Genomic DNA, 24,639 nt, shown 5'->3' with positions numbered 1-24,639 from the left:
TTTGTTTTCAGAAAGCAGGATAAATTCTAAGCTATGTGTAAGTTTGCTCACAGAACATTTGTGATCTAACATGTATTGTCCTGAGTTGCAGTATTAGTTAATCAATGGCAAGATTTAATTCTCTGCACGTCGATTAGTGCCTGTTCCAAAGTCAATGAGCCACAATTAACACTCGACTCAAGCCTCTTCATATGTTCTCTATGCAAATTGACTTGCAGTGGTGACACATAAACATTAACTCGACTTCTGTGTTAAGACATACTTAAAAACATTAGCATGCACTAACACACTAAGACCCACAAACACACCCACTTGGTGGCTTCCGTTTTGTTCTAAATATAAAACTTACGGATCAACGCATTCCAGAATTCAGAACTTGTTCTTACCAAATTATTGCATAAGTAATAGTAGGTTGTTCATACAATGAGTAATGTTGTTGGTGGAAGGGAAGCCCCATTAAGCTGCATCCTTGCGTGTCCTTTGACAAAACAAATCCCTCCACGTGTAGCACGGATGCAATTGTTTTGCATCTCAAAACTGGTTCATGTTGACTTCATGGCATTTCTTTTATTATTTCTCTTAAGGAGCATGAGAGTAAAGTGTGATATTTTAAGCACTTTTGTCCAAGGCACCGACCTAAACAATCACAAGCGTTCCAGATTCATTCACAGTATTATTTTTCACTTCTGCTGTCAGCAAGTCTAACTTTCTATTAATCCAGAGCATCCGTGTCATGCACTATAACAAAAGTTTGTCCAGATATTTTTGTTTCCAGAGAATCGAATGTACTTAGTTTGGCGTCACAACTTTCCCTCTATTGTCGTTATGAAATTATTTACGCTTTTCTTGAATGTATGTTGAAATATTTGCATAGCATTTTCCTACAGACATTGATAGTAAGTGAAAAGCATCACAATACAATATAAAAGTAATGAATATAATTTTGATCAAAAAGAAATTAACCTAAACATAAAACAAAAGTTCTTTCTAAAGTCTGAGCTATATTTTTTTTTTACAAAATTCTTAAAAATAAGACAAGACAATGTAGTCATTGTCTTGTCTCGACGTCCAATGGTTCATTACCATGTAATTACACCAGCTATGTTAAAACTACGACTGGTAGCCAATCAAAATCATGTTTGCTGGTAACAGTATAGACTTAGCTGCTAACATTGTTTAATTGCTATCTAATCAAATTGTTTGTGATTGTTTAGCGGGTTGTTTACAAATTTTTTGCTAGCTCGTTGCTGGAAAAATTATTTGTCATTTTTCATCTGAATACCAGAGATGATGGATTACAGAGAGCTGGTAGACTATTTTGTTGGACCAGTCATCTCATCCTTAATGTGAACAAAACAGAGTAAGGTCGAAAACTATTTTCATCATGGGAGAAGAAGGTGAGGTGGTGGAGGAGCTTAGGCAAGAGAAGTTTATTTGTATAGCACATTTTCAGCAAAAGGGCAACCTCTGGAGATTTTGTGCAAAGGTAGCCTGTTGAAAACCATCCCTTTGTCCTACACTATCTGCTTCGTCCAGAGGGTCTGGGCTCTCGGCTGTTGAGAAACAATTGTTTCCAGGAAGCATGGATTATGTTGAAGTTTTAAATTTTACCCAATGGCTAAAGTTTGCTTGTTACGTATGTAATGTGTCAGTTCGACCCCAAGAAGCTTACATAATTGCCTATGCTATAAACATCCATCCTCCACTGTGAATGGATAAGTGCTGAGCCAAATGAGCAGGCTGTCAATGTGGATTCAGTATTTGACCAACACTGACTGCATGGCTTTGTTCACGTCCTCTGCTCTGCTACGTTGCTAAAACGGTGCAGTAAACCAACGCCATTGTTCACAACTTCTTCTTTTTGCCGATTGGCAAAAATCAACTACAGACAATCAAAGTTAAGAGGAGAAAGTCCAGACTGAGCTGTATTTTTTTGCAATATTGTTTTGGAAGATTTTTCCCTGTGGGATTGATGAAGTCTTTTTGAATGAATAAAAATGTATTTTAGAGTTTGACTTTTGGTTTAAACATTTTTTTAATTTCATTTAGTAGTTCCTTACCAAGTGTCTTCGTTCCTGCAGATCTATTTGTTCTTGAACGTTTTCACCAAAGTTTGTGAGTGTTTTTGAAAACAAATAATTCACAAATAATGTTTTTACCTTTCGGCTGATAACTAGGCAGTGGTGTGTTTACAGTGGGTGGCTGTTATAAGGCGCTTCGCTTTAACCTTGGCTCAGACTTTCCACACATTCAAATCTAATATCTACGGTGCCATTCTTACACCTAATCCAAACAATCTAATTCCACAGCCATTATAAACAAAACTTCTCAGGAGATCCTGGGCTGTGGAATGAAGACATCGAGGTTCCTAGCATTCTGAGTGGTTACTATGGGATTCCACCACAGCACGTGTGGCGGGACAGCCTCTCTCGACAGACACAACAACATGAGCAACACAAACATCTGAACAGCTTCCCCACCCAAGCCTCAAGGTGTCCTCTTGGTTACCGAGGACTAAAATAGCAACACTAAGAATCCTTTTATAAAACCCACACACAGAAAATTCACACACAATAACACCAGAGGACTCTATGTGGAACGGAGCAAAACTCATGGAAATTTTTAGTAAAGAATCTGCGGAGACATATTGTGACAGGTACCATAAAACATGTGTAACATAGAAAAAAGCATAATACTTTAATTATACACTGTTTAATGTCTGTCATGATTTGTTACCACATTACTGCTTTATGCCACGTCACTATTTTAGACAACTTCTCACCATTTAACCGTATTTGCACATGAAGCCAATTATCAATCCTTTGCAATCATAAAATTGGACTGGCATGCAAGGGACTCACCTATGAAACTATAATATCACTTTTATCTGATAATAACTTAGAAGGTGGTTTCTCACAGGGTAATGTACGGTAATTGGACCAATCTACAAATTTACCCCTGAATTTGTCTTTGGGAAAGGGGACTTTAATCCTGATTTAATATAGGAGTTCTTGGTGGAATACTTATTCTACTAAACGAAGTTCAGCTTTTAATTACATATTTTACAAATTACAAAATGATATAAGTGTATTGAACTGTTATTCCAGAGTGATTTTAGCTTTTGTACCCAATCTTCTTCAGAGTAGACTTCAGGTAATTTGGAAATTCTTCTTTTCATATAGTTTTACACCGTCACACACCCAATCATAGAACGTATTTTATGATTCTTCTTGTTTTATGATCACTTTGAACCCTGTACAAAGTTCAGCCATGTCTCTGGGCTACATACAGCCAATCACTAAAACAAACATGTGGATGCATCTTTATTGTCAAATAAAATGTTGTTTGTGTGATTTTGTGTTTGATTTGTATGTTTTCTCATTACTGTTTGATTAATGTCTCCATCCCTTGTATACAAAAGCAAACTTTTGCCTCTGTGAAGATTTTCTTGCTAAAATAGTATTTGCACTTTTAAGGACAGATTCCCTGATGCTTTTTGTCACACTTAAATGTTTCAAATCATCAAACACACTTGGATTTCCTGCGTAAATACAAAAAGCTGTTTTAAAATGGACTTTTAAAATAAATACATTTAGGTAATAAAAAAACAGATTTAAAAAAATAAATAAATCAAGTCATTCAAACCAAAAGTAGCTGTGAATGTTGTGAATTAACTATGATAAACAATTTCAATCTTCCTAGCCTCTTCATCAACATATCACTTAAACAGAACCTACTGACAGGATAAAATAGGTTAAAAAGTTACACATTATCCCCTGATTTAAAGAATTTGTTGAACAGATAAGAAACAAAGTCACTGGCATTTATCAATCTGGGAAGGGGTACAACTCAGTTTTTTATGGCTTTGAGGCTCCAATGAAACACAGTGAAAACAAAAAGTTTAGAAAATATGGATTATGGAGTAACGAGCCACCAAAATTACTCCTAAACGACATCAACAACTCATCCAGGTCACACAAAAACGTCACGTCAGTTTTTATGATTCAGCAGAAGTAAAGAAAATGGAAATCAGAAGAAAAGTACCAAGGTAAAAAAAAAGCACAGATGACCAGAAAGAGTACAAAAAGCTCTCTCATATTTGCCATAAATCAACTGGATGATCCCAGAGATGTTCAAGAAAAAAGTCTGATGACTGACCAGAGAAAAGTGAAACTACTCTGGTGGTTTGCTTCCTGTTTAAAAAAAAAAATAAAAATTTTTTTTAGGGGGATATTCTGTTGAAGTCCAGCTATAAATCCATTTGAGGTTATATGCCCTTCATATTGAAAAAACCACCAACGGGACTGAATTGAAATATTTCTGTAAAGCCAACTGGACCAAAATTTAATTTAGGAAATTCTGTTATTAAAATAACTTGACATTTTAAAACTGCTTTTTGTGCCTATGTGTTACTTTTGTCTGGTTATAGCATTTATTTGTTGATCTCAAACATTTAGGTGTGACAAAAAAAAGACGGAAATCTTTTTTCATCATACTGTGACTACTAAACAGGAAGTGTAATTAAGGCAGTTTAATGATTAGAGACATGTGGAAAGAAATTTACCAACATGGACTAATCCAGTACCAGCCATTTCTGTTTTCTAATGGTGACCAGAATAGAGCCAGAATATATACATCTGTTTAATTTGTCTTGGTCTCATTTAGTCTAATTATTCCCAGTCCTATTTCAGGACACTTGGTGTAAAAATGTGCTACCAAGGGCAAGTTGATCATTAAACATACACACACATTTCTTTTCGTGTCACACACACTCACACCCTTCCTTTCCCCCCGGAGTTTTGTGGCAGGCGTTGGTCTATAAAAGCTGCACCTAAGAGCAAAGAGAGCAAACTCCATCTGCAAGCGACTTACATTCCAACACTCACACACACACACACGCCGTCAGACACACATTAGTGCAGGACTGTCATACGCAACACACCGTCTTCCTGGGATATGAACACTCTCATCATCATTTCTCTGCTGTGCATCGGTAAGTCTGGACTTGTACTTTAATTCTGTGTGCCGGAAGTTAAATTAGTAATATGAAAGGAGCATTCGGGTGAGAGAAAAAATGTGAGTCTTTGAGCGATGACTTGTCAGGGAGGAATAGAGAATTTCAGGTCTTTTAGGTAAAAAAACAAAAAAACAGTTTGTGAAATACACATCTGTGTCTAATTATGTCATCGTCCAATGAAAAATAAAGATTTAAGAATGTCATAAGACACATTATTCTTATTTATTAAATGTTGTTCCTCATAGAAAATTTTTATTTTTGAATACAAACTGATAATCACTTTTTTGCACTGCTCTCATTATTAGAAATATTTCACGCTTCTTTTTGTAGCGAACCATTCACTGTCATATTTATATTTATTGATTATTGATGATATTTGAAAGGACAAAACTATGTTATTTTGGTGATCATTGATTTTTTTTAGCTAAGTTCTCAAGATAAAGTATTTACTGAAAAGCGCGCATTTTATAATGTAAACATTTATAAGCAACAAGAGCCCTGTCTCCTCACTTTGTCACTTTGTCAAATACAAGTGACTACAATTACGGCTGACAAAATAAGGAAAGCAAAACTCTATCAAGATTAAATTGGTCTTACTTTGTTGCTGCCAATCCAATTTCCAAATGTCAACTTGTTTGCCTTGTCGTACAAATCAAATTTTATGACACCAGTTTACAACAAATGTCCCTTTACAAGAAAATCAGGTCGCATTTTGAATTCAGTTCAGACAAAATTCAATTCAAGCATAGAAAGGATATAGTGAGATTCAGAACCGGTTCAGTTGATCAAAAAATACCAGCTGGTAATAAGTTAACTATATATGTAAGCTTATTGTGTTGACTCACTGACACTGAAAAAAGTACTGAGCAAGCATGTGGGGACAGTAGAAAGGAACCATTCCAGTCTGAACTACAATCTACTGTGGCAGGAAAGGCGATTAGAGATTTAAAAAAAGGAAATACACATACAATAATAAACAACAAAGAAAACAAAAGCACTGAAAACAAAAGTCTCATCTAAGGAACAGAAAAAAAAGAAAAGCGCACAAAGTTAATAACAACAATAGCGCTATCAGTTTCTCCATGTTGGAATGAGACACAGCTAAACAAAGACGCACTGGGCCAGGAGGACTTTCTATTGACAAAAACTGAGAGTGAACAAAGGTAGTTACAGCAACACTTCTATCTATGGGTCATTCTTTTATTAGAGACAGAAATAATGACAGCAATTGCTCCTTCTGTTAGACAAGTGAAGAGATAAAACTGGACATTGGGTCAGGGTTACTTTCTACGGAGAGAAAAACAGGAAATTAAATAGCAGGAACAATTACATTTTGCATTTATTCTCTACATTTTGCAAAAATATTTTTTGTTATTAATTATTTTTAGTGTTCAGTGTGTTGAAAAATGAAAAACATCTAACTACTTCTGTTTTTTTACGTCTTTTTACTTTTGTTTGATCTGACCCTTGTGTTTGTGTGCCTTTCTGTGGTTTTGCAGTCGTCTGCAGCGCTCTGGGTGCTCAGGGATCTGAAGACACATATTCAGGTGAAATAGCCAGAGTGACAGCCGATTCAGCCTATGGGGAACTCCACCATCAGCCACTGAACGACGACGATGAACTTGGAACAGAAGAACCGTCAGGACTAGACCACAGATACGTGATAGACCATGGTATGAAACGATAAATCAGTTTCTTCCTTTGAATGACACTGATCGATTTTTACTGGGTTTACTGGGGTTCCATAAACAATTTGAGTAAAACTTGAAAAAATGTCCAACTTTACAATTTCCTGTTCAACTTACTCTTTCCCTTCACAGAGGCGCATGCTGATAAAGATGAGAGGAGGAAGAGGAAGGGCAAAGGCAAGAGGAAGAACAGGCAAAGGAGCAAAACCATCACTCCGTTCAACCCGCAGCACACCAACATCACAAGGGGGCACAGATCCACTCTCACCTCAACTCAGGACCCCTGCACCTCCACCCACCTGGGCTTCTGCATTCATGGCTACTGCAAATACATAGAGGGACTGACAGAGCCAGTGTGCATGTGAGTAAAGCTCAAAGAAAGTTTTAGATAAATAATCGTCATAACAAGGATTCAAAAGCATCCATTGGTGGATGGTGGTCTTTGTTCTGCAGCTGTATGAAGGGCTACGATGGAGAGCGCTGTGGGATCCAAACTTTGGGGTCATTCATACCCCCTACTCAGAGCTACAATACGAATCTGGTGCAGACGGTTCTCGTGATCATTGCAGTCGTCCTGTCAGTCATCAGCTGCTGTGCCATCCTGCTCATGACCTGTGCTCAGTAAGTCTGAAAGAATCTCACTGACGAATGACACATTTGGATGCAGCATCCAGAGTTCAGTGTATGGTAATTTACGCAAGAGTATAGTTTGTAAGACAGTGCATGACCCTGGGGTGTACAAGTCTGTTCATTTCCTTGTAAAAAAAAAAAAAGCTGATGGTGAGTTAAAGTTTATTGCAAACAAAGAGTGATAAGAAATGAGTCCAAAAGTTTTTGCTTCCTCAGTTTATTTGAAAAGTTTGGGGATTTAAAAGTTAAAAGTGTGTTACAATATATCAGAGAAAAAAAGCAATAGGGTTCTAAAAGTACCATCTTTTGATTGTGATAACTTTCTCAAAAGAAAAATATAAACTCTTGATTTAATAAAAACAAGGGACAGTAAAAAAATAGTTTAATTCACTATTAACCTGTTAATCTATATTGTTGATTTGTCATGCAAATCAGATACAGTCTTATTTGTTTTCATTTTTTGCTGATACTTAGAGATATTTAGAGATTTCCAGTCAAGATACACAACTAAACCTGATAACAACATGATTACCATTACTGGCTTCTGCAATTATTTTTTAATTTTTTTATTTTATAATTTTTGACAAAACGTAACTCTTGACTGACATCAGCATGGAACAAAAAAAAAAAAACAAACAAACAAAAAAAAAAAACCTCTTTGCTCCCTCGAAACTATAATAGGGGAAGATTACTGACTACCATCCACACCCATGGATCCCAGCATAACACACATTACAATTCAGATATTCTGCCCAGAAACACTTCCTGGCGTATTAACATAGTGCCGAATGAAAAAGCACTCTAACACACCCAAACACACCCACTCAGTGCAAGGATTGCTCACCAACCTTCATGGATGGACTTTTCCAGCTTCCGTGACTTGTAGTGAAATCTATAATTTCACCATAAATTAATGTCATAACAACTATTAGTCATGTTGAAATGCAGATTAACTATGCTTAGTGTCAGTTTGTGACAGGTCCTAGAGTTCCTTATCGATATCCAACCCAGTAAAAAGGATCTAATGAATGCTGAGCTGGCTGCTCTCCTAGATATTGCACAACAGAGCAGTAAATACTTTACAAGAAAATGATTAACTTCCTCAGATAGGATTCAAAGAGAAAGCAGAAGGTATTTCTGAGAAACAAGTTTCATTTTTGATCAGAACACCTGAAAATAAATATTTGTTTGTGGCCAAAGACATGTAGCCTTCATCTCAGAACACCTGGCATCTGCATTTCTCTGATCTTCACAACACCTACAATATTTTTTATGTTAATTTTGAATATCATTTGCAGTTACAGGTCACATAAAAACTTCCTAGCCTCCTATCTTGGATCTGGGTCAGAGCAGGAGAAACTCCAGAAACCCGCAGGTGACGTTGTCGTGTGAGGGCATCAAGTTACAAAGAGGTGGGTGTTACTCCGGTTTTGGCCTTCTTGTGTGCATGCAAAAATGCATTGCAGTGTTTTACAGCTTTTGGAAAATTTATTTGATAGCAGTGAATTTTTGATTTAAAGTAGATGACGCATCACTTGTTTTTATTTTTTACCTGTTTTCCGTTCATATCGCAATTGTTCAGTACACTGTTGGATTATCACAAAAAATCCATAAAAATACATTGAAGCTTGTGGTTGTAATGAGTGAAAATGTAGAAAAGGTCAAGGGGTATACATATCTTACAGTAAACTATAAAAAAAGATATTTAATATTTTAAATCTTCTTTAAAGTTCTGCTCATGTTATCCTAGTTAGCTGTTAAGCTGTTCTATATGATTTTGCTACCCTTTGTTTGACTGCATAGCCACTAAATCAAATTCTAAGAATAACTGAAAGGGATGTAGCTGTAGTTCAGTTCCTGAGTTTTAAAAATAAAACCAGACCTTTACCAAACTCATCCTGTCCAATTCACTTGGGCAACTTTGCAGAGCTGGATGAAGAGTATGTAATCACGCCATCCTGTTTTTGCTGTCGAGTATGTTCCTCTGATCTATTCACTTCCAAGATATCTAAGGCTGTCTAATCTCTTCTCACGTGACCCTTAAGCCAAACAGGAAGGAGTGGTGGCAGGGAGAACCCGTACACTGTTGTTGTTGTTGTTGTTGGTGTGAAATGCAGCCTGTTGCATCATGCAAAGAGGCATCCCTGCTGGGGGAATTAGTCTGCATTAGCATGGGGTGTCTCAGCCTGCGCCATCTATGCAATGCATTCCGGCGTAAAGGAAAACCACGAATCAGAGCGTGCAAATTCACCCAAGTGTCCCCACAATAGCACTACTGACACACTTATTGTGCATGTGCACATTTTGCACACCTGAACAGATCTTGCAAGCAATGAAACCACACTGGCACAAAGACTTATCTTGACTTTGTGATAAAATCTTCAAAAATGAACAGGAAACTTATTTTTAGGGTTTGTTGTGTCTTTAGTAAAATGTTAAACATTGGCATAGTTTTTGTCCAAAATAGTTTACTTTTTTCCCTACATATTTCTTTAATCTCTTATTCCTTTTTCCACAGGCAATGAAATAAGAAGAGGAGTCCAGTGACTAGAGAGAGTTGCAGATGTGCAAAATGCAAAACTATGTAGAATTTAATTTATTTAGCTTGAATATTTATTGCTTACAACCTAAAATGTGTGTGTGTTGTATTATTACAATTACAATGTCATGTGTGAGCGAATGCTGAGCATTCAGCCTTTTATTATTTTGTAGATTGGTTTTATTTATTACACTGCATTTGTTATAGGTCAAAAAAATGTAACTCATGTATGTAACTATGTCTTGAAAAGTGCTAGAATTAGATTTCAAATAAAGTATCTCAATGTTACGTTAAAGTGTTTCATTGTCCACGTATTCTGTCAGTATGCTGTGTTTATTCATGTTTCTGGAAGCACATGTCTCATCAGACCACTCACGAAAACAGTCTTGAAGTTAAATGTTCAGTAGATAAAAATAACCCTGAGGAAGGTTCTCAGAAAAGCCACCTCTGAGTAATTCTGATAAACACCAGTGACTTCACATCTAAAGAATGACAAAACTAGCTGGATCTTATTCAGAGAAAAGTCAAAGAAAAATAAATTTGTCTTTTGAAAAATGTTTTTTTGAAGATTCCCAAACTATGTGTAAAAATATGCAACATACTGTTTTATGGGAGAACAAAGTAAATTAGGAATAAATATTTTCTAGCTAATTGATGGGTTTTGTGGGGATACATACATATCGGAGTATCATATGCAAATTAGCATTTATCCAATTATGCTGTTTGACTTATATTACCTGTAGTTACAAATGGAGTAAAACGTCTAAGAACACAGCTTTGTGGAACCCAATAAACTGCAATTGATCATAAAAATTGGCTCATTCACTGCAGAGTGACTTCATACATGACTTCTAATTTGCTCAAAAATCAAGAGTGCAATTTTCACTTAATAGTTTTTTACTATAACAGGTTGAAAGTTAATTGTAAATGGTTGATTTTAGTTACGTTTTCCTGCAACTTTTGGCTCTATTTTCTACATTTCTACTAGATTTAGGGTATTCAAATCCTTCACAAAAATTAAAATCTGATCCAAATACAGTGTAATTAAATTAAGTTCACATTGCCAACTGTTAGAGCCTGACATGACACTGGCTCCGCCCCTATGGGGAAGTAGAGCAAACCTCAGACAAACAGTATTATAATGGCAGAAGTGGTGAAACTCAATGCATTAGCCGAGACATTGAATCATTTTTGCCTTATCAACCAACACTGAGGCAAAGACAACAGGCAAGAAAATTCTCTGAAGCGTCCTACATCAGTTCTGTAAGGTTATTAGTGGGAAACAACTGAGAAATCAACGTTGAAGCCCAAGTTTTTCGAAGTCAGAGGAAGAATGAGTGGCACAAAGGCTCATTGGATGTGAGTGTGAAAGCTGTGTCAGATGCATTTGTGAGTAATAACTTAAATAATACAAGCTTGTGAAAATCTGTCTTTAGGAAAATGCTTAAAAATAATTATTAACATAAAAGGGTGCTTAAATGTAAATGCCGCAGTTACTGCAGCACATGTTTTCACGCTGCCACAGAGCTACCAGTGGAATTTACACATATAAAATCAATCATAACTACCTTCACTTACAGGTCTTTGATTTGGCTATCACACAGTGTCATCATGACAAAAAAAATAGCATGCTTACTAGCAGTTACCTTGTAGAGGAACATGTGGTAGTTGCGTTGATCAGTTTCATTCAACTGGACATGAGGTCGACCACAGACCTTAATCCATCTCTTGCTTTATTCTAGACTCCGCTTGGGTTTTGGAAATGTAATAAATTGTAATCCACCCTCTACACGCTCTGGGTAACGGCTGTCGGAATTGCATGTCCCCCACTGACAATATTTGACAAGAATTTCCTATTATTTTCCTCAATGCTCTGAGATTGCAGCGGTTACCCTGGCAATGTTGACGGAACTACATTTTCTCTAGATAAAGATCTACGTGTACTTGATCGGGACAAATTGCAACCACTGATTGGTCAGTTGATGACAAACCTAAAATGGTCGACAGGTGGCGTCATGTCTGAGCATGCAGAGTAAATGCAGTAGAAGATTAGTCAGAAACCCAGCCAAGCTAATAAACAGATGTAGGCTAAAGAAGATCAAATTCAGAAGGTCATATTATGCTGACGTGGGTAATGTCTTTCTTTGGAGTCTGCAGGTTTTTGGTTACCTTTGTTTCTTCTCACAACCTTTTAATGTTAGTTTGACTGACAAGTAGGAGTTATTATGTTCCTGCTGGTTTGATGTCATAGTCTCTGTGTTGACGCTCTGATGAGCCTGAAACCTGTTCAGAATGGGGAGGATGTCATGGTTTGTGAATTTATTTTTTGTGTTGGTGTTTTTCCTTCTTATTTTCTTTTTATTCAGCTTCTCAGTGAAATTTTCCAGGTGCTTTTGAATGTGTCTTGGTTTCCATGCATGTTTGTTTCTAGAGAATGCTCTGGGTATGCATTCCATTGGCATTTTCCTCCTTTCTGCCTTCACTTTAAAAACCTGCACCTCTTGTTCATTGTGTTAAGTGTTTTGGCTGTGTTTTCCACCAAGGTTATTTTCAAATTTGAGTGTTAGTTTGCCTTTTTAATTGGTATCCCATTTTCTTACCCATAATTAATGGGTACCCATTAATTAATTTCATGCTAAAATTGCAAACTGATGGTTGGATAACATGTCCCGGGTGTAACCCGCCCATTGACCTCTGAAGATAGACACTAGACCTTTTTTGTATTTTCTCTTTCTTTAGTACTAGTCTTTAATATTTTATTTAATTAGATTTCATATGTTGTTGGATTACTCTGTGTAAATTGTTTGTGTTAATCATTTTCTCTCAGTTGCTCAGTTTAGGTCATCATTCAACTGTATTACCTTGATCATACTCACCTGTGTGATGTTCTACTAATAACCTCCTCGGCAGTTAAAAGCCAGTAAGTTTCTTTACTTCTCCATCAGATCCTTTCGTTATCAGTGCATTCCACCCTAGTTTGCCTTTGGTACTATTTTGTGTCCATCTTGTAGTTCCTCATATTTGCATATCTCTTTTTATAATAAACTTTCACTGTAATATGAGACTAACATCTTCCTGTCTGCACTTGGCTTCCATTTCCTTCACACACCAACCTTAGCTGAAGGAAGTGAGGCCTCTAGTGCGTTAGGTGTTCTAGGTTATTTTGTGACTGTCTAAATGGTTGTTTATGCATTCTTAGATTATAATAGGCCGTCCAATAGTGGGAAGAGCCACTAATGTTCTATGTTTATTTTATTTGGAAATAACCGCTTTAGTTTCCTAGGATTGATAAATGCCAATGACTTTGTTTCCCATCTGCTCTTTAGATTGGAGCATGATTTTTTTCTTATTAGCACATTTTGCCCTATCTCATATTGTCAGACAGGTTTGATTTAGGTGGATTCCTCAGGTCTGGTATGCAATTATGTCAGTTACTGATTTAACAAAGGGAATGATTACTTTTTCATGTTGGGCAGTGTTGGTTTGAATAGCATTTTTCTTTTTACTTGATAAAGGAAATAATCATTTTAAACCTAATTTTTAGATTTCCTCATGTCATCTTTTCCAATATCAATACCTGACACCTGATTTATTTGTTATTAGTTCATTGGTATATGTACTACTAAAAGTATTCTGTTTACCAAAAATCAATCGAGTCACTTCCATCTTCATTAACATTTGGGATGGATTTTTTTCTGCCTGTCTCTAAATTAGACCCTCCTCAAGAATACATGAGTTATGAAACAGATGGCTGTCTTATCATCTCATGGCTCAACCGGTATCACACAGAATGAGCATTTTAAAGAGCCAATAAAGGCTGACTCACACACTCAAATACATCAACTTGCGGCTGCCTTTATACAACAAAGTTTGACGCTGTGTTTGTGCTGCGTCACAGAGGAAGGAGAAAGCAAGGTGAGGTGAGGTGGGCATCAAACACAGGTGATGCAAATCCAGGTAAACATTTACCTTGACATTGTGTGTGTTGTGTGGGATTCAAGTTCCTGTGGTAGAAATGTTGAATGAAACATGTCAAAAAATGCTCATGCATTCATCCATCCCACAAAATCAGTTAATTTGGGTGTGGTGAGCTTTGGAGGTTTCGGTGACACTGAGGTGGGCCCAGGAGCTTTTGTGGGTTACTATGGAGACACTGTAAACATACAGGGACCTGGTTGGTCAGTGGTAATACATGAGGAGCTCAAATAAAGGACATGCAGGAATTTCATGGGTGCGGTAGTGTTTCTTCCCCCCTCAACATGTTCAAAGGAGAGAGTTTCTTGCCAGGAAAAGTTTTCTTTTGTTTTTATCTCTAATTTACTTCACAAACTTTTAGTTTGTAACATTATATTGGTTACTTTACAAAAGCAGAAGTAATCTCTCCAAAAATATTCTTTTTTTTCCCCCTTTGAACTTTGTCTGCCTTTTCCACTTATCAGTTTGGCATCAACTCACCTTCATTAAAAAACATGACTTATTTAAAACTAAAATCATGGTGTTTTAGAAAGTCTGCAAATCCGCTGTTCAGGAGCACCTTAAATAGTACAAAAGGTTTTCCCAATGATAGCAAGAAATCAAGGTATTATAATTTGACTACCAACTCCAGTGATACTGTATATAATCCTCAGGTCTGATTTCTCTGAAGAGAAAAATGTTTGTTAAAGATTATGGTAAATGTGCCATGAAAGAGATTTCTAAAATGCAGAACAGAATTGAACCAAATTGCAAACATGTTAAGATGAGCAAACATTTATTCAGAAACAAAAGAATATTTTACTTTGAACAAACTTTATTTGGGGAGTTAGGTTTGCTGTTGAAAGACTTTTGGTATATATAAATATATACAGTATATATATAATGGTAAATTAAAATGATTAAATTTACCATAAATTTAATATGGTAAAATAAATTATATAAAATTATCACATTTTATATGTCATTTCTATCACATATAACATTTCCTGAATTACGCGCAGCCTCAAGTTTTCACAATCAGTTGCTTTAATAATAATTTTAATGAGTTACCTGTTCATGGAGGACTACCTGTAAAAGATCACCACCTAGTGTCTGGTAAGAAAACTGTCAGTTTCACTACTGCCCAACTTTACATTTCTGAATTGGATTTAAGCAGGAGTTTTGTGTTAAGGTTTGTTTTATGAGCTCCATTATTTAAATAGAGAAGGAACGAGAGAATGTGCACTTTTCTTGAACTAATCCCTCGGATTTCTTACATTTTAATTGAAAGAGTCCAAATTTAACATCTTTTTTATTAAAAATACATTTTATTGTCCATCTGTCATGAAAACCTTCTCTTTTATCCCATCTTTTTCTTATTATTTTGGATGCTCCATTTACTTTGGCATTTTGAGACGATATTTAAACTTAACATCACATTAACAGACGCTAAGAGAATCAATTGAATGTGACAAAATAATTGTTTTCTCTATGCTTAGCTAGGTATTGTGAATCCATGATGTAACCCCCATAAACTATGCTGATCTGTCTGTATGTTAATGTGTTTATTTGTTAGTTCTTAGAATGTCCTGTAGAGGGCACTAGACCCACATTTCTCCTGTGTCGGTACGAGAAGAAGAGGGAAGAAGAAAAAAGAAATGGCAGACTATGCAGACTAAGCACATTTCAGCAGAAGTAGAGAAGTTACTACGCATAAGTGCTGCTGTGATATGAAGGAAATCTGTTTATTTTGAACTGGATAATGTACATTCTGTTCTGAGAGTTCTCCGGTGAGTCTGTTGTTTTATTTTCAGCTGCTTACTTACGCAGAATGGCTACCTAGCTGGAGCTAAACGTTGCTAAGTTTTTTTCGAACTGGAAAAAAAAAACCAACCGGAGTATAAAGTGTCGCTCTGTAAGCAGCATAGCTCTGTGAAATGAGACTGTTTATGATGACGTGATGTTTATTAAGTCATTTCTTTATTACTGAGCGTTTTTGGGTTATTTTAAACGCTACTTTGATTTTCACTGAGAAGTAATTGAAAGATTTCTATGATTTCCGTATACCTGCATGATCGGTTAACGCTCTGCATGCAGGTTGGTTTGTTTTTTTGGACGACCGATACCTGAACGAGCCAGTGGTTCCAGAACCAGGAGGGTTCCGCCGCCATCTTTGTGTCTCGGACTGAAGCCTGGAAAGATGGAGGGCCTGGAGGGACTGGTGCTGCTGGAGCTGGATATTTTGCGTGGACAACAGATAAGATTATTGAACAAAAAGGGGGGCCCCAAATCTTTTTTTTTATTCCACAAACTATTTGTTCATGAACATTTTCATAACGGACAACTTATGTGTACATTGACTGAACTGACTGAGTCAGTTCAGTCTGACTTAGTCCAGTTGAAGGACTAACTGGAATATGTAATTTCTTTTGTTGAAATAAGCTTTATAGCTACTGTAAAAAAAAAAAAACTACCCTCAATTTTCTATATATTAATTTGATATTTTTGTATAAGGGTGGACAATTTAAGTTTTATACCTTAATTTTATTAAGGTAATTAGTGTTACCTGGATTATTATTTTTTTTGTGGGGAAAGAAAAATAAACTTGAGTTGTTAAAACTTGTATGCTTATCATCCTCCTGTGTGACCCTAGAACAAAAGTAACTTTCCTACTGAATTTATTGCTAATTAAATTAAGTAGTGGTTACAATTATAACACAAAAGACAGGATAATTTTTATATTTATGGATGGAGTATTGGCATTATAGGTTTTAGATCAATATCAGAGATCAATATGGGCATATATCACACTAGTAATTTTTTAATGTTTAAATCTGCCCTTCTAATCTGTTTTTATGTTGTGTTGCATTGTTTGGTTTTATATTTGTACTCGTGTAAAGTGTCTGAGTACTTAGAAATTAGCCTACTGCATACTATTTCTCATGTGAAGGCATTGTGGACAACTCAGATAACCCCTGTCAATACTCTTCAAATAAGCACATCAGGTGTACTCGGCTGCACTCCCGTTGTGCCTGTGGACCTGGAAAACATCTTCTCCCTGTCTGTTTGTTTGCAAAATGAAATGTGAGACTTGATAATTGCTGACAGATGCTCTCCATCTTGTTTGACTGAGCTATTTCACAAAGAAAGATGGGGAACATGTTGGTCATTAGATGCACAAAGCAGGAGCAGACATGTCTAATTGCAAAAAGAGGTGGTTTTAGAAAGTTGCACACCAAACATTTTGGATCTTATTTCTAATAATGTATATAAAACAGGTAGTTTTAAGTGTTAACAAGTTCTGGTGACTACTATAGCCATGTAACAGAAGTTCTCACAGAATCTGCTGCCAACCACAGAGAGCAGCAAGAAGGTCACTCAAACGTATGAGAACAACCACAAAATAGAAACAAAACAATGACACGTACAACCAAAGAGGACCAAGAACATTAGACAGACAGATAAAAATTAAGAGGAAAAGAAGCAAATAGCGCATCTACAGCCCCACAGCGAGAGAGAGGCATGAAAAAGGTGAAAACTTTTATCTGATTATGTTATGAGATAACACTGCACATACATTTCATACCAGATAGCAAAAATAATTCCCTTTTATATCTATATTGCTTCCTGGCAGTGTAAATCATATAGGACTTGCTCATTATGCTTAAAGGAAGAGTAAAGCAGCTTGAGCTGTCAATAGTTCCCTCTTGAACAACTGAAGTTTGCTTGTTTTATAGAGGTTGATTTTAATTATGTGCTGTGTTAAAAGCATCAGCGGCGTGGAGCTTAAAATACAAAAAGTATTTTTGTCTGTTTTGAATAATGTTCTTTACTTTACAAATGTTTTTTCTGGTCATTGAAATTCCACTTTCTGCCCTGGTCAGAAAACGCTTGTTCTCACATGCACTCAAGTAATTGTTGCACTCCACAATTTAAACATTGACAATTTAAAACAGTTTCATATTTGAGGTTCTGTTCTTCAAGTTTGATGGAACTGAAACGTTTCTGACTGGAGTTTGCACGTGTTTCTTGTGCATTTTGGGGTGTTTCCCTCCAACACTGGATTCAGCGAATGTGGCTGACAAATGTATTCTAAGAAAATCTGATTGTATATTTTCTATATGAGTCTGAAGTAAAATGTTTGTAGTTGTCTCTAGCGACTTCATGTGGTGAGACATCTGAAAAGCTTTATAATATGTTTTTTTTTGTTTTTTTTCTTTCAGTGCTTTTCCTGTTTCTAAAAGGAGACTGAGGGAGGAGAGGAAAGTGTCTATTTTATACTTTTGCCCATTTATTTTAATTTGCCAACAATAACTTCTTCTCCTTTAAAGTTTTATTTACTGTAATGAGTCAAGACCGGATATGTTTTCTATTTGTATAAAATATTTTAAAGTAAAAACCAAATAAATAAATACATACAGAAGACAGAAAAGGGATTGTGAGAACTTAACAGTACAATATAGATATGAGTTATTCAGTTTAATGTGTCTTCATTGCCTTCTTGATCCAGTTAAGATGCCTTTCTGACAGGAAAGAGTAAACTCCAGGTTTCTTTTTTAAGCCACAAAACTTCCCAAATGATGTGACTCCAACTAGAACTTTTTTGCACAGTATTGGTCCTCCCGAATCCCCCTGAGAGAGAGAAGAAACATGTGATGATTGTTTTCAGAATAAATCAACCTCTAACTAAGGCATAAAAGGCTTTTGAGTCTATTTTACCTGACAGGTGTCGGCATTGTTTTGACCATCTGACCCGGCACAAAGCATGTTCTTGCTAATATACGGCTTAAGGTTGTAATAATCTGGAGAGTTGCACTTCTCTCTGTCGATTACCGTCACATTGACGGACATCAGGACGTCAGACATTTTGCCAACGTTGTTTGTTTTTCCCCATCCAGCCACCATGCAGACGGAATCGGTTGCTGGCTCTTTTACAGCAGTTGGCAACTTAAGACTTTGAACCCATTTGGTTTTTTTCGCTGGCTTGTTTATCTGAAAAAATGCACAACAGATGCTGATGATTTGTAGTTAAAATATATAAATTTATAATATGTGAAATATGAAATGCAGTGGCCTCTATCATTTTAGTTTGCTTGAACAATCATTTTAGGCAAAAACTGCTTGGGATATTTAAAAAATGCTGGCACTAACAACTAAGAGCATAGTTTCCACCACAATAAATGTGATTATCTGCATTTCTGATTTATAGTTAGACAGATGTAAAATATATATTTACTTAGCATGTTAAAGTCTTACCTTGATCAACATGAGGTCATTGAGTTTTTCATCCTCATCATAGCAGGGATGGATGATGTGTTTTGACACACTTCGGACCTGCCTGTATTGTTTTTCCTTTTCCTTTTCTTTGATAGAGTGCACCCCCAGCAGTACAGTCTTAACACTGCAAGAGCAGAAAAATACGGCATTATTCACAACAGCACAAAGTGAGAACAATAAGGGTTTGGTTAAACTGCTTACATGATTGAAAAATAATAATTGTTAGTCTTAAATGGTGAAATAGTATACCATAAATAGTACGTTTTAAGAAAATACATTGTTTGTGCAGAGATTCTAGGTGTTTAAGAAGTTTCTTTTTATTGTCTAAGTCCACACATTGCAACTTGACCACCCTTACACACACACACTTCATGATCTACTTTAGTCTGTGCAGAACATAATGTTGCCTCGTAAGTTTCTGTTCATTTCACCAGAATGCGAAGCCTACTTTTAATTTTTGCATGCCACTGACATTTAATAATTAATTAGACCTTTAGGTGCATTTATTTTTCTCATGCAAAATCAGTCGCGAGATTGAAATGCTGAAATGATTCTCAGAAAACGTGCCTTGTGGTTTCTGTGTTTTCTTTCAATGACTGACATTTGTTCCTTTCTGTGTGTACAAAGCAAATAGCAGAAACGATCATGTGCTTAGACTCGGTATCTGAGATGAAACGTGAGACATATGTAGCATGCAGGATGCACTTTTGAAATGCATCATGACACCCCTTGCATAACAAAGGAGCTGAATGTAATTTATTTTTTTTTTTTGGTCACTACATAAGCAAATGGAAGTTGTTTTAAATAAGGTATACATATATTATGTATGCTTGTAAAGCTTTTGATTAAAAAATGACATCAGCTCTCTACTAGCTATTTGGTACGCTCTCATTTTTAAGCATTGGTTAAAAAAACTGTTGATGCAACAAGGAAATGATGCTTCCAGTGACTCTGCATGCATACTCATTCTTTCTTTACGCAATCCACACAATCGGGGGTGGGGGGTAAATAAAAAAATGCCTCCTGTGACAACAGTTTTTAATTCTTTAGAAAAGAAAGATTAACAAAAACTACACAGAACAGGTTATTTGTTAACTAACTAGGTATTAATATTGTTGGAATCTGCAAACCAAAAGCAAATTCTAAACATCATAGTTCTTACTCTTTGCAGTGTGCTGCTGTCAGGACCCAGTTGGGATCAATTAATATTCCTCCACAGGTCGGTACGTTTGACTCCAGCAGAGCCATGTAGGGCAGTGAGTGGGGCTCCACTTCATTCCCATCAATAATCTCAGAACCATAACCTAACGCAGGAAGATATCCAAATAACATTTTTCACAACAAAGCAGCAAAAGAATCATTCTAAAACAAAAGTAACTGATATCTATGGCAATTACTGCATTTGAGAAGCTATTACTCACTTGAGTTGAAAGAAAAGAAGAAGACACAGGAGATGAAAGCAACGAAACCCCTCAGAGACAACATTTCCTCTTATTTCTATCTTTGATCTGGTGGTGAATGTGCAACTGGAGACAATCACCCTGCCCTTTATGTGTTTTTCTCAAAGGATGTGGTCTGACCATGGAAATGCACGAGTCAGCGAAATGGACAAAATGATTTGCAGCACACCGTCAGCCTGAAGCCTGTGGTGAAATTTACCAGTACTGATCAGAACCAAGTTAGTCAGCATGATGTGGGTTTTCAACATCATGCACATCAGAGTGTAGGTGAGTGCAGATGTGGGAACAAACTGCTAAGATCAGGGGGAGGGGTTTAAGGCGTTGCGATGTTCTCTTTTCAAAAATAAGGTACCTACTGTTGCATGCAAAGACTTCATACATTTTGACCATTTGGGAGAGGGTCTGTTTATAAAGTCTAATATTTTGCATAAGATTTTACTTTACATTTTTTTACTCTTGTGTTCTTGTGTTTGACACCTCTTAAAATAGAAACCTCTTATATTACTTAATGTGTCATGACAGAGGCTTAGCTAACATTTGAATATGGCATAAGCCACCAGGTTGCAGGTGCCCCAATTCAAATCATATATTTACCTCCTTCAGATTTTTATTAAGTGCCACAAAAAGTTGTATTTTCCAACAACAGCCCCCAACCACTGTTTATTCCACCCATTTTCTATGCCTGCTGTTATCCTTGCAGCATCATGGGGACGGTAGTACCTATCTGCAGCATGCAGCACTCATTTGGTGAGGGGCAGAATACATCCTGAACAGGTCACCAGTCCATCACAAAGAGATACAGGATCACACACACGCACACACTCCCCCACACCTAATTGATATGTTGACATGACTACAATATAAGAGCACATTTCTTATATAATAGAGGTTAGAGAAATGTAATTGCATTAGTCAGAAGAGTTATTCAGTCTCAGAGGTCTTCATTTTCTTCTTGATCCAGTTAAGATGGTATTTTGATGGAAAAGTGTAAACCCCAGGCCACTTCACTGATCCGCAGGGCTCAGTGTTGGATCCCCCAAAAGATGTGACCCCAACAAGAACTCTGTTACAAAATATTGGTCCTCCTGAATCCCACTAAGACTGTCAAAGACAGTCCTCATGGCAGTACAGCAACAGAGTCTATGCTGTCTTTGTTTTTTATTTGTAATTTGTATATATACCCAGATTTTGCAACAAAATGCAGGTCAGATAAAAAGAGCAACAAAACAGTTAAAAAATAACTATCAGTCAGAAACGTTATTCAGCTTCAAAGGTCTTCAGTGTCTTCTTGATCCAGTTAAGATGGTTTTCTGATAGGAAAGCATAAACTCCAGGCCTCTTCACTGATCCGCAGGGCTCATTCTTGGATCCCCCGAAAGATGTGACTCCAACTAGAACACCATTGCAGAATATTGGTCCTCCAGAATCACCCTGCGAGAAAGAAGAAATATGTGAAAAATCATTTTAAGAAAATTATGTTTTAAAATCGGCTAAAAGTCTCATTTACCTTACAGGTGTCGGCATCACTTTTCTTCCCATTTGGCCCTGCACATATCATGTCCTTGGTAATATTCGGTTTATGGTTATAATGGTCTGGAGAGTTGCACTTTTCTCTATCAATCACAGTAACATTTGCAGACATCAAGACATCTGATAGAACGTTGCTATTTTTGCTGGTTGCTCCCCATCCGGCCACCAGACAGACAGAGCCAGCTGCTGGCTCTTGGACAACATTGCTCAGTTGTTGAACTTTGACCCATCTGGTTTCCTTCACTGGTTTGTCCAGCTGAAAGGGGAAAATAGATCAAAGTTGAAATTGTTCACAGAATTATATAATAGTAACAAAAGAGTGGTCTTAACCACTGCTTCAGATTTGAAAGAGCTTGAATTTTTAACTTGGTTCAAGCAATTATTTGAGCTGATGGACTTAAAGGCTGATAACAGATATGACTGAAGATCACTGAAACAACGTCATACTTTATTTTGTCAATGACTGAAGTAAAACCAACTTTTTGCTTAAGTTTTATTGTTTTTCTTGAATATTTTTCCAAAGCATATCTGGGCATAAGCTTCCTCTTATTGTAAAATCTTATCTTACCTTGAGCAACATGAGATCATTGACTCTCTTATTCTTGTCGAATTCGCAATGAGGAACACTTGTCTTCACCTTACGGACCTGCCGGTACTTCTTTTCTATTTTCTCTTTTTTGATGGAGTGCATGCCCAGTAACACAGTCTTAATGCTGCAAAAGCAAAACCACAGTATGGTGTTAGATTTATGAAGCATGTCCATAGTCATGACACCATGAAGGTTTACTATCCTATTACAAGTGAATCTGTCTAATATATTTAATTTGATAGTAAGTGAATTATTATAGAATTGACATGAACTATATTTTAAGATTATTTAATTGCACATTATGTTAAGCTTCACGAATCTTAAAGAGCTGATAAAAGAGGAGCAGATATTTTTATGATGTAGGGTGGTTCAGTGTGATGGTTATTTAATGTGGATATATCTATATATATATATAGATCTATCATCTATCTGTCTGTGTACATTTTGCCACATTAGAACCATAAATTGTTAAATAAATTTAATATTGTATTGGGATTTCATGTCAGTGATAATTGTTAGATTAAAGGCAAATATATATTTACATTTTTAAGAAATGAAAATGTGAAAAGTTGGTATTTTACTCTCTTGAGTTAATACTTTGTAGAACCTCCTTTTGCAATGACACCTGCAAAACGTTTAGAGCATGTTCCTACCAGTTGTGGGCATTGCCATGCAAACTTGGGCTAATCCTCAGCTACAGTTAGCTAAAGTTTAACTCAGTCAGACTCGATTTAGAGCAATTTCAGTTTTCAGGTCTTCTGACATATTTTGATCTAAACAATTTTATTCTGCTCGTTTTAGTCTTTTGCATTCTTCTGCAATGTGTCTTCCAGGATGCTAATCTTTTTTTAAATTATACTGTTAACTTTGAAAATGAAACTTAATGTTGAAATATAAATGTTTTCTCAGAGAACAACTCTTTTCTAATGTCGTGTGGCTTTTGTGGTTTCTTGAAGTGACTGGTCCATGCACCTTATTTTTTTCTTTTTTAGCAGAAACTGTTTTGCTCTTAGCCTTTAATGTTTTACTTGGAAATGTAAAATATGTGGAGACTGTATGCTCAGAACAACACCCTGTTCTCACTGACATATTGCATATTAAGTGAGAACCTGGACTTGGTATTTTGGTTGTTAGTATATGAATAGAAAACAGCCTACAGTAAATGTATATATAAAATAAAAAGCATATTTGCAAGGTGTTTGTTTACAAATCTTTAAAAGATGTAGAGATGGAGATTATCTAGACCCCTTTAGTCTTAGACCAGATTGGAATTTCCTGGGTTTTACTATTTCTTATGAACATGTAAAAAATGAAGTGGCTCATTGTTTTATTTACAAATCTTTAATAAGACTTTTAGAGACCTAAACATTTTCAATTATAAAACTAAACTTATGGAGGATCAATTTTTGTAACTCAAATAACACTTTCCTGCTAATATTATCGTTTTTTTACCAGGTGAAACCTCAATAAAATAAAAATATGTTATATTTCCTACTTTCCACAGTGTGCAGCAGTCAGGACCCATTTTCGATCAATCAATGTTCCTCCGCAGAATTCAATTGACCCCAGAAAAGCCATGAAGGGCAATGAGTGGGGCTCAACTTCATCCCCATTGATGATGACAGTACCACGACCTAGCACAGGAAGACATCCAAACCCACTCAGAAAGGTAAAAATATGTAATAAAGAGATGGTATTTTTTTTCCCCAAAGAATGACAACACTTAATATATTACTCACATGCGTTCATAATAAGGAAAAGTGCACAGAGGATGAAAGCAGTACAACCCGTCGGAGAAAACATTTCCTTTTTTCTCAGACTTAGATCTGGGGACGAATGCGACCCTCACGATGCTCACCCTTCTCCTTTAAGTGTGTTTCTCAAAGGATGTGGTTTGACCATGGAAATGCATGAGTCAGCAAAACACATGAAGTATTCGGATGAACACCATCAAT

General features: G+C 36.3%; 3 protein-coding genes across 3 annotated transcripts; 1 reads left to right on the top strand and 2 right to left on the bottom strand.

Moving 5' to 3' along the window:
* The first annotated feature begins 4,833 nt into the window (after nt 1–4,833).
* On the top strand, nt 4,834–10,169 carry areg (amphiregulin). The gene is made up of 6 exons (XM_028034806.1): nt 4,834–4,993; nt 6,517–6,690; nt 6,838–7,066; nt 7,159–7,326; nt 8,634–8,747; nt 9,854–10,169. The coding sequence occupies exons 1-5, from the start codon at nt 4,957–4,959 to the stop codon at nt 8,725–8,727; spliced, it is 702 nt and encodes a 233-aa protein (XP_027890607.1). The 5' UTR covers nt 4,834–4,956; the 3' UTR covers nt 8,728–8,747; nt 9,854–10,169.
* A 7,828-nt stretch (nt 10,170–17,997) lies between these two features.
* Nucleotides 17,998–21,463, bottom strand: LOC114154052 (granzyme A-like). The gene is made up of 5 exons (XM_028032812.1): nt 20,527–21,463; nt 20,268–20,409; nt 19,085–19,229; nt 18,548–18,820; nt 17,998–18,460 (listed from the first exon to the last, which is right to left on the bottom strand). The coding sequence occupies exons 1-5, from the start codon at nt 20,588–20,590 to the stop codon at nt 18,308–18,310; spliced, it is 777 nt and encodes a 258-aa protein (XP_027888613.1). The 5' UTR covers nt 20,591–21,463; the 3' UTR covers nt 17,998–18,307.
* Nucleotides 21,464–21,568: 105 nt separating this feature from the next.
* Nucleotides 21,569–24,509, bottom strand: LOC114154051 (granzyme A-like). Its single transcript, XM_028032811.1, has 5 exons — nt 24,424–24,509; nt 24,180–24,318; nt 22,664–22,808; nt 22,073–22,351; nt 21,569–21,996 (listed from the first exon to the last, which is right to left on the bottom strand). The coding sequence occupies exons 1-5, from the start codon at nt 24,485–24,487 to the stop codon at nt 21,823–21,825; spliced, it is 801 nt and encodes a 266-aa protein (XP_027888612.1). The 5' UTR covers nt 24,488–24,509; the 3' UTR covers nt 21,569–21,822.
* Between the last annotated feature and the right edge of the window lie 130 nt (nt 24,510–24,639).

This window comes from Xiphophorus couchianus, chromosome 12 (assembly GCF_001444195.1).
Source record: "Xiphophorus couchianus chromosome 12, X_couchianus-1.0, whole genome shotgun sequence".
Lineage (NCBI taxonomy): Eukaryota > Metazoa > Chordata > Actinopteri > Cyprinodontiformes > Poeciliidae > Xiphophorus > Xiphophorus couchianus.
Note: the sequence above shows the minus strand (reverse complement) of the source record. Positions and strands in the feature narration are given on the sequence as shown.